Source organism: Myotis brandtii, unplaced genomic scaffold (genome assembly GCF_000412655.1).
Source record: "Myotis brandtii unplaced genomic scaffold, ASM41265v1 scaffold285, whole genome shotgun sequence".
In the NCBI taxonomy this organism is placed as follows: Eukaryota; Metazoa; Chordata; class Mammalia; order Chiroptera; family Vespertilionidae; genus Myotis; species Myotis brandtii.
Window position 1 is genome coordinate 2,814,329 of NW_005360891.1, and position 9,192 is coordinate 2,823,520.

The 9,192-nt window shown below is 35.0% G+C and overlaps 1 protein-coding gene across 1 annotated transcript in view; it reads right to left on the reverse strand.

Moving 5' to 3' along the window:
• The window catches only part of PKHD1L1 (polycystic kidney and hepatic disease 1 (autosomal recessive)-like 1), a gene marked incomplete at its 5' end in the record, with an annotated part of 151,153 nt that overhangs the window by 95,521 nt on the left and 46,440 nt on the right, over window positions 1-9,192 (reverse strand). The window contains 9 exon segments of the mRNA XM_014541975.1: window positions 141-283; window positions 617-812; window positions 1,386-1,518; window positions 3,091-3,212; window positions 4,181-4,345; window positions 5,418-5,528; window positions 7,756-7,861; window positions 8,591-8,713; window positions 8,921-8,931. Of these exon segments, the coding sequence (XP_014397461.1) occupies window positions 141-283; window positions 617-812; window positions 1,386-1,518; window positions 3,091-3,212; window positions 4,181-4,345; window positions 5,418-5,528; window positions 7,756-7,861; window positions 8,591-8,713; window positions 8,921-8,931 (1,110 nt within the window).

The following is a 9,192-nucleotide window of genomic DNA, read 5'->3' on the forward strand; positions in this document are numbered from 1 at the left end:
CAAATATACTTAACCTTTTATACACTAATAGGAAGATAAAGCTTCTACGATTGAGCATATTAGTGTAATAACTCAGCACCTATAGCACATCCTTTAAGCTGGAAGAAACGAAACAACCCTGCCGTGAGGATGAAACTTACCTAAGAGCACGGTGTTCTCAGTGGGTATTGTGCTGAACCCCAAGCCCATTATAGTGATTTCAGTTCCCCCATATAAGGAACCTCTCTGTGGAAACACATTGTTCACTTCCAAAATATACTGTATAGAAGCATTTAACTTGTCTCTGCAAAAGAAAAATCAATAGATGTTTCAATGAGCGTCCCCTGGGGTCATGCTGTTAAACTTTTCCTAGCACAGGATTCATTTAAGAAGAGAACGTAATCTGATAATTATCATGAACCTCAATTTGGTTGATAGCATGTAGATAATAGTTTCTCCCTCCAAGCTTCATGTGAGTTGAGTTCCTAAAGTTATACCCTTAATTTGAAACAGGAGATGTAGAAAGGTGAAAAAAGCTTCTAAGTATTATAAGGTTAATGTCTGCTTCTTTTCCTATCCTGATACTATTAGCCCCATCTGTTCCACAACGCCATCAAGTTTATGTTCGTTGCCATACCTTGTGGAAGCAAACCCCCAGTTTCTGACTTCTACATGGATATCATGTTTCCCAGGAGACAACGTGGGCAAAAGGCATCTGATTTCGGTGAAGTTCCAGTGAAGAATCTGGCAGGGTTTTCCTCCCACATACACCTCCACGCTTTGTTTGAGGTCAGTTCCAAAGTTATAACCCTTAATTGTTAAATTTCTTTCTCCTATTATTTAAAATAAAAAGGTTTTACAAAAAGGTTCAACTTATTATGCAGTATGCAGTTTGCATATGAAGTAAACCAACTCATCTCTTTCACTGGATTTGGGAAATCCCAACACTTTCGGAGGCAAAAGAGAAATCAAAAGAGCTGAGAGCTGTCATATGGAGATAAAATCCACATTTAATTGTTTCACAGGGGGAAAAAAATGACAAAGCACTTTTAAAAAAACAGTATTTTTCTCCTATTGTGCATGTTCAAAGTGAAATAATAAATAGACTAGTCTATGGTTTTTTTTAAAAAAACACACCTCATGTCTGTTTTGCTTTAAGACACAGAACTTTTAAGAGAAACTGTTTCAAAAGTCTCTCTAGAAATGGTTTATATATGTCAAATAACTGATCTTATTGAAGAACTAGAGGCCTGATACAAGAAATTCATGCAAGGGGCTTGGCCCCCCGCCGCGGCGGCAGTGGTTACCTCGGCCCCTGCCACTGCGGCTTCTTCCAGAAGGTTGTTCGGAAGGACATCCGGTCTAATTAGCATATTACGCTTTTATTATTATTATAGATGTCTTACCTAGTATTGTCCGTACTCTGGGACTAAAATCAGTTATAACTGGAGTCTGTAAACAATTGTAACTATAAGCATCCTTTGCTGTGGCTTGAAATCCATTGGTAATAACTGAAATATCAACTGTACCCTCTCAATTCTCTAATAAGAGGGGAAAAAATAAAACCATTAGAAAATGTTAAATGTTGAGATACAGCTATCCAATGCCTAAAAGCAATCAGAATTATTCAAAATATACTTCCAAAGATGTTTTCTTTCAAAGTCATGAATAAAAATCAGTTTTCAGATATTTATAAAGTCCTGTTTTTAAATATAGGTTACATGTTTAAATTCTTTAGAGAAAGGCATATGTTATAGTGGTTTTGATTAATTTAATTGCATCGATATTACTGAATTCCTGAGGATTTGGCAATACAATCGAAATGCTCTAGACAAGTGATTCTCTAACAAAACAAGATATAAAAAGTTGTAACATTTTGCTCTTAAAATAGATTCAAATATACTTTTTATTCACCTTCACTGACAAATCACATTATTATATTGTTAGCTAACCTAGTTCCAGAATCCAAGACTAACATTTAGACCACTAAAAAGATATTTGGTGCTTTCCCTGATATTGCACATGCACAATTACCAATTATGAAAAATTTTTATATACAGTATTTACTTAATGCACACTGATTGTTTAATATCATAACATAATTTAAACAAAGTAAGCTTTAATCTACCTATCCTCCAGATTCTCATCTCAATGATTATTCTATGCATACTCAAATTTCCTTTCCTACAGATTTCAACTGCATGACACCCATCTTAGTCTGCTACATTTTTTAAATGTGAGTGGCTGGATTCATCATTCTTTTGCACTTAACAAGCAAACTGGAGTCTTTGTTTTAATTTAAACACTTTTTTAAAAAAATAAAGAATAATGATTGATTCTAAAATAGAATATTCCATGGGGAACTTCAGTGTGTTTTTTAAATCAATAAACTGAAAATTAACACATTTAAAATGTATGCTCCTTTATAAAAATGAAAAAATATCTAGCCCTAGCTGGTTTGGCTCAATGGATAGAGCATCGGCCTGCAGATTGAAGGGTCCTGGGTTCGGTTCCAGTCAAGGACATGTGCCCAGGTTGCAGGCTCGATCCCCAGTGGAGGGCATGCAGGAGACAGCCAATCAATGGTCCTCTCTTATCATTGATGTTTCTACCTCTCTCTCTCTCTCTCCTTCTCCCTCCCTCTGTGAAAACAATAAAAATATATTTTTAAAAAAATCTAAATTTGCTTCCCTGAATTTTTTAGACTATTTATTAGTAATAAATCTTTTTCATCCTTTGATTTACATGGTCAACTCCCATTCATCCTTTAAGCTATGATAGGACATCAGCTTTTTTATGGAACTCTTTCTAACACTCTCTTCCCACATATTTTATCTTTAATTTGCATTTAATCCTATTATTTCAAATGGAATACACTGTTAATATTGGTTTATGTGCCTGTCATCCTTAATGATGTGAACTTAAGTATCTAGAATATGGAATAATATTTTGTATTTGGATATTGGCAAAAAGATGTTGAAGAAATAATTGTTAAAAAGCATAACCAAAACTCTGCACTTCCTAGGAAAATATGTAATTTGTTTAACCCTTTACTGAGATGTTTCTTAATTCCTAAGATTTCAGGTAAATGACTAAAATCAGATGCCTTACTTTTGGGGTTCTGCAGGTTATCTTATTCAAATCCCCATCAATCACATTGCAGGTTTCGTTTCCAACTAATACCTTTGAATTTTCATTAAAGCCAGTTCCAGATAGAGTCAGAAGATTACCACCTACATAAAGAAGAAAACAACCCAACAACAACAGAGTAACTATAACAACAAGAAACTTGGGCAATAATCTAACCCATCATTCAGGAATTGTCTAATCATCCGGGAGATGGGCTGGCAAACAGATCAGGGACCAAACTCGAGATGTATACAATCACACCACACACCCGGGCCTGCGCTCTGAAGCCAGAGACTGTAAAGGAGCTGGGCTAAGCAATTTAATGAAATAACAAATTTGCAACCAACATTGCTTTTGGGACATTACCAGCAGCAATTATTATTTTCCCCGAGTGCCTCCTTCATACTAAAGAGAAATTATGCTGTTTCTATTTGCTCAAACATTCCATGGTGGGACATGAGAGTGAATTCAGACTCTTACCAAATCCCAAATTTTAACACCTCTAAGTAAAAGTTAAACTGAGAAAACATCCCAACAAAATAAACTAAAAACACAAAACATGCCAGAAGTTCAAGATCAGCACAAAATCCAAAACTAACCATTGTAAAACAAACAAACACAAAATTCAAAGGAAATGAGACAACAGACAAAACGTGTTATTTTCTTCTCATCTTCTGCGTCAGCCTCCCTTTCCCCGATTTGTTCCTGGAACCTTTTCTGGGTCAAGTAGCTCCATGGAGACTGTGGTTACAAATGGAGCAGCTGGTAAGCAGAATAATAACTAATAAATCTTATCTTGACATAACTGATGAGCTTGTTCTAGAAACATGTAATAATTGATGATATTAATTCAATAACCTAAGATGTAAGTATAAGCAGTCACCCTGACTTGTGCTTCGTAAGAAACAAAAGAACTAGTCAGCCATTTAATCACTCTGACTCCTACGGGGGAGTCTCTTTGTACTATATGAGGAAGGTTTGGGTTCCTCTCCCTTCACCCTGTTCTGGAAATAGTGCAATGAAATAATGGAAATGAATGCAATGTTCTTTGTTTAGAACAATTAGCCATTACCTGCTAAGCTTCCAGAAACAGGCCAGATGTGTGCGATCTGACTCTGATACATGAAGTGGAATTCCTCGTCCTCTACGTGCCGTGCTAGTCCAACGTCAGCTATGGACACAGCAACTGGGAAGTGTCCAGCACTTCCATTCAGGATCTGGCACTTGATCACATTTTCTTGGAATAAGAAAGAAGAAGAAAAGGATAAAGCCAATGTTTTTATGAGGTCAAATTATTGAAATGTTATATTTGCAAATATAAACATTCGCCTTCATTATTATACACCCAAGAAATATACCTAAGGAAAACTACTCAACTATTAATGAGAGAGAAAAAAACCTTTACGAACTACCTGAAATCAGAACTCCTGGAAAAGAGTTAGAAAAAAGAATGATGAAACCAAAGTAAACAATTTGCTCCTGATTGCTACTGTGGCAAAAAAAAGGGGGGATATAATAATTTAAAAATTTAATCTGTAAGACCATTCATATCAATAATTTCTTTTAAAAATTGGTTCAATATATTGTTTGTGTCTGTCCCAAATTGAGTAAAATGGTTTTTCATAGGGAAGGTGATTGAATCGAAATGAAAACACCTTCTCCACTTCATTTAGAACAGTATGTGTGTACTTATAATACAGGTGCAGAACCGACTGGTAGATCTCAAGCGTGCATACAAGACCTAACTGAAAAACAACTTGAATTATATGAAAGATGGATTTGCTTACATAGTTCCAGCTTGCTAGAATTAAGAAATACACCTAGGATTAGGGAAATAAATACTTATGGCCCTCATTTTTTCATGAGCAGAAAAGGTAAATAATCTTTAAATTCTGTTAATGGATAGAGTTTCTGTTGGACTAAAAGTCAGGGAAGATGGCCACATCCTCTTCCTCATGAATAATGGGGCACTGTCAAAGCATAGGCAGAGGGACTGTGGAATACCTGAGCAGCAATTCACATATTTCTGTGTCCCAGACACCCACCAAAGAAGAAAAGATTTTCTGTAATCACTTTATGAAGGAAAAAGGAGAAAAATCAACTATCATGGGATAAAGACATGGCACAACAGTGAAAGGATTAGTTTGTGGTCACAACCAAAGATTAAAAAGATAAAACATTTTCCCAGAGCAGTTTGCCAATTTCTTAACCCCACAGGTTATCCTATAGGATAATAGTGGTCTTCGACCCCACTTTCTCTTAGAGAAGGACAGTTACACTCAGTAAGAATAATTTTTAAAAGAACCTACCATTCACAGAAAGAAGGGAGCAACCTATTGGTCCAACTGAGACAGAAACAGCTGAACTAGGAGAGAATCCAGAACCTGATATGGTTAGAATTGTTCCTTCTTCAGAGGACCCTGAAAAATGATGTTTAAATAGCAATGTTAACGTGGTAAGACATAGAACCTGTAGTTATGAAATCAGATATTTCTCAGAGAAAAATAAGTCTTATCTTTTAAAAGATATAAACAATTAGCCTATAAATCAGCAAGGGTGTGGGGGGTGACGAATTTATTCAGCAATGGTATTTTTTCCATTGAATTACTCTACATTGCTTTTTATTTTGAATCTGTGTATTAATAGAGATTAGTGGGAAGAATTATCTTACTGAAAGTATGAAATAAAGTAAGGAAAGGAAAATGATGCTTACAATAAAGAAATTAAACAAACATCTCTATATGGTGACTTAGACAATTTCAGAGCTGCCATCACAAATTCAGGAGAAAAGGATAAACAGTGAAATAAGTGTTATGGACACTTCCCATTTGAAATACAGTAAGATTCCGCTCTCTAGGGTGAGATACATCCTCAATCAAGTGCCTCAGAGATTCCTGGTTTACACTTGCTTTCCCAGCATCTTATACTTAATGGTTTTCCATTCAACTCTTAAAAGTATCCAGATTTGATCAATAAATGATACAGTCACCCTACTTACATAATATCACACACAACAAAGATCCCACATGGATTTAAGTAGCTAAAAATTTAAAAAAAAGACTAAAATTTCAGGGGGAAAAAATCAAATGATTTCTTTTGAGTAAGAATTACTTTTTTCAGAAAGTACAGATAACATTGGAAGTTCATTACAAAATACAAAGATAGATGCAAAAAAAATAAAGATACCAAAGAACTATAACCAAATTAAGTTCATCAAATCCTTATTCTTAAAAGTTTTGAGCCCATGTAACACGAATGAACCCAAAGTTAATATCATGACTCTTTAAAAAGTCTGAAGAATAGCCCTGACCGGTTTGGCTCAATGGATAGAGCACTGGCCTGCGGACTGAAAGGTCCCAGGTTTGATTTGAAATATATTCTTTCATCACAAAGATATGCTATTTTTTAAATTTGAAGTTTTATTTTCTGATATATGATTATACTTCAATCACTTTAGGATTGTCAAAAGGAGGATTGAGGAGGATTAGACTAATAATGAAGGCAATGGTATGGCCCCAAGTGCTATTTGTTATGGGAGAAATTGGCAATATTGACCCTAGACTAAAAGACAAGGGTTAAACATGATTACAGACATCTACCTTAAGACACTTGCAAACATCTTAGGGCAGTTATCTTTAGCTACAATTTCTTTGTTCTTAAAACCTTAGCAATTCATGCAAAATTATATTGCCCGCCCTCTTACAATTTATGTTGCTCCTTTCCCTCTTCTTTGTTTTAATAGGGAAGAGCTGGCTAATTTATCAGGGTAAATTTTCCTACTAACCACCAAGATTTAATATGCGATTACAGTAGCTGAGCTATCTTTCTGACTGAAAAAAAGCCACTCCTTAGAATCTTTAGCCCTGATGCTTATTTTAATCCTTGGGAGCTCAGACACAAAGCACAGTCATGTTTTAAAAAGCAATCATATACTATGAAGACATGGTATAATGTGTCCCCCAAGACTGAGTTATTGGCAATAATTTCTCTAACTTCTATTCTCAAATCTAGGACCAAATTATTTCTTTCACTGAACAGCAGCTGTCTCATTAGTAGCCTTTTAATGCTAAATCTCCTAGAAGTAGTCTCATATGATAAAAGATGTCAATCAATACCCTAGGTAGTAGAGTTAAAGAAAAATGCCTCAATATTAGATGAAATTTTAGAGACCGATTCTAATGGTGTGAAACTGAACAAGGAGAAGACTAGTGAGTCCAACTTTAAAGGTTTCTGTTTTTCAAAAATAAGTCATCAATGATCTGTCCATAGCTTTCCAATTTGATAACTTTCTTTTTTTTTACTATTATGTAGAACTGTTTGTTTGCCTTCGTTGGTGACACTGGAATATAAAAAAAATCATTATCAGAATTTACATTTTTAAAAATATTTCTTTATTGATTTCAGAGAGGAAGGGAGAGAGAGAAACATCAATAATGAGAGAGAATCACCAATCAGCTGCCTCCTGCATGTCCCCCACTGGGGATCGAGCCCGCAACCCTGGCATGTGCCCCTGACTGGAATCGAACCCGGGACCTTTCAGTCTGCAGGCCAACACTCTATCCACTAAGCCAAACCAGCTAGGGCCATAATGTACGTTTTTCTAATTGTCTTCGACCCCATACTCTCAGTTAAAAAACAAGAGGTTACCTTTGGAAGGGCTTATGGTCCGGATTATGGGAGTAGTCATGGGATCCCATGTAAACCCACAGTCACCTGAACATTTAGCAGGAATTCCATTAACATAGACTTCAACCTTCAAATAAATAAACACAGAGATAGAGAATAGAGGTAAAGAGGTTGCAGAAGAATATGCACAGAATTTAGAATGCACGATGAAACTTTGTTTCCTTGTTTCTTTATAAAAATTAGTTTATTCTACTTGGACTTTTTCTGCTTTGACACTTCATTCCTTCATTCATTTATTCAGCAAATGTAACTACTCTGTATCAGGCGCAGTTGTAAATGTTAGGATATAGAAATACAACATTGAACAAAACCTATGACATCCTTGCTGTACCAAATTTATAACCCCCTCAAGGTGAGAAAGATAGTTGCATAGGACCATAAAAATAATTATAAAAACTAAATGCATATTACGCTCTGGTTTTAAGTGCCATGAAGGAAAATAAAGATTACTCTAGGAAAAGTCACCTAAACTCCTTATATTCTAATTTTCTCATCATTAAAGTGGTAACATTAAAGATCACTACACAAAGTTTCTGCAAAGATTAAATGAAAGCATATATTTTCAATTCTAACAGGCAGCATAGAGCTTAGAAATCCATTCTTTTATTATAAGGAAGATAACTTTCCCAAAGGTCATAAAGTAATATTATTAAGTTGACCAACTGTTAACACTAATATTCACATGAAAATAAAGATGTCATCTCTCCTGTTTACCAGGCCTTTACTGTATTACAAACTAGCTATACATTTAAAATTATAAATGTACTGAACATCATGAGGAAAGTTTCAAAAATACCTGTGGCTGTTGGCTGGGTGTACGAAGTAGGTCTCCAAGTATGCGTTGTCTGAATAAGCCACCTTCCTTTACCTTCGTAACTGTCACATTAGCCATTTCTCCAATAATGTTGGAATCATTAACCTATTTTTAGACAAAATTATTTTACTAGAAAGCTCTAATGAACACACTAATTTTTCTTTTTAAGTTTTAGCATGGTTGAAAGTGAATAAAAGATCAAGGATGAAAAAAAACAAAACATTCAAAACTGTTTCAGTCACATTTCTTGGAAAAGGAACTTAATCTACCCAAGGAAAAAAATGCTAAAATCACTGCACTGTCATATATTACATCAATTATAACTTGATGAAATGACTAAAGTTAGCTTGAATTTTAGAATAAAATATGTCAAAGGAAACTAGTTTACTAAATTTTATTTTCTCAAAATGTTCTATGCCACTTTGACAGGTGGGGTTTTAATAATTAAAAATGTAGTCCCCTTCCCACCTGAGGGCCAGCTTCTCCACTTCTAACATTTTTCACCTCTGACTATCCTGGTTTGTTATCCACTCACGGAATTTTATGTTCTGCCAATGATAAAAATAAAACCAAATCAAAATGTA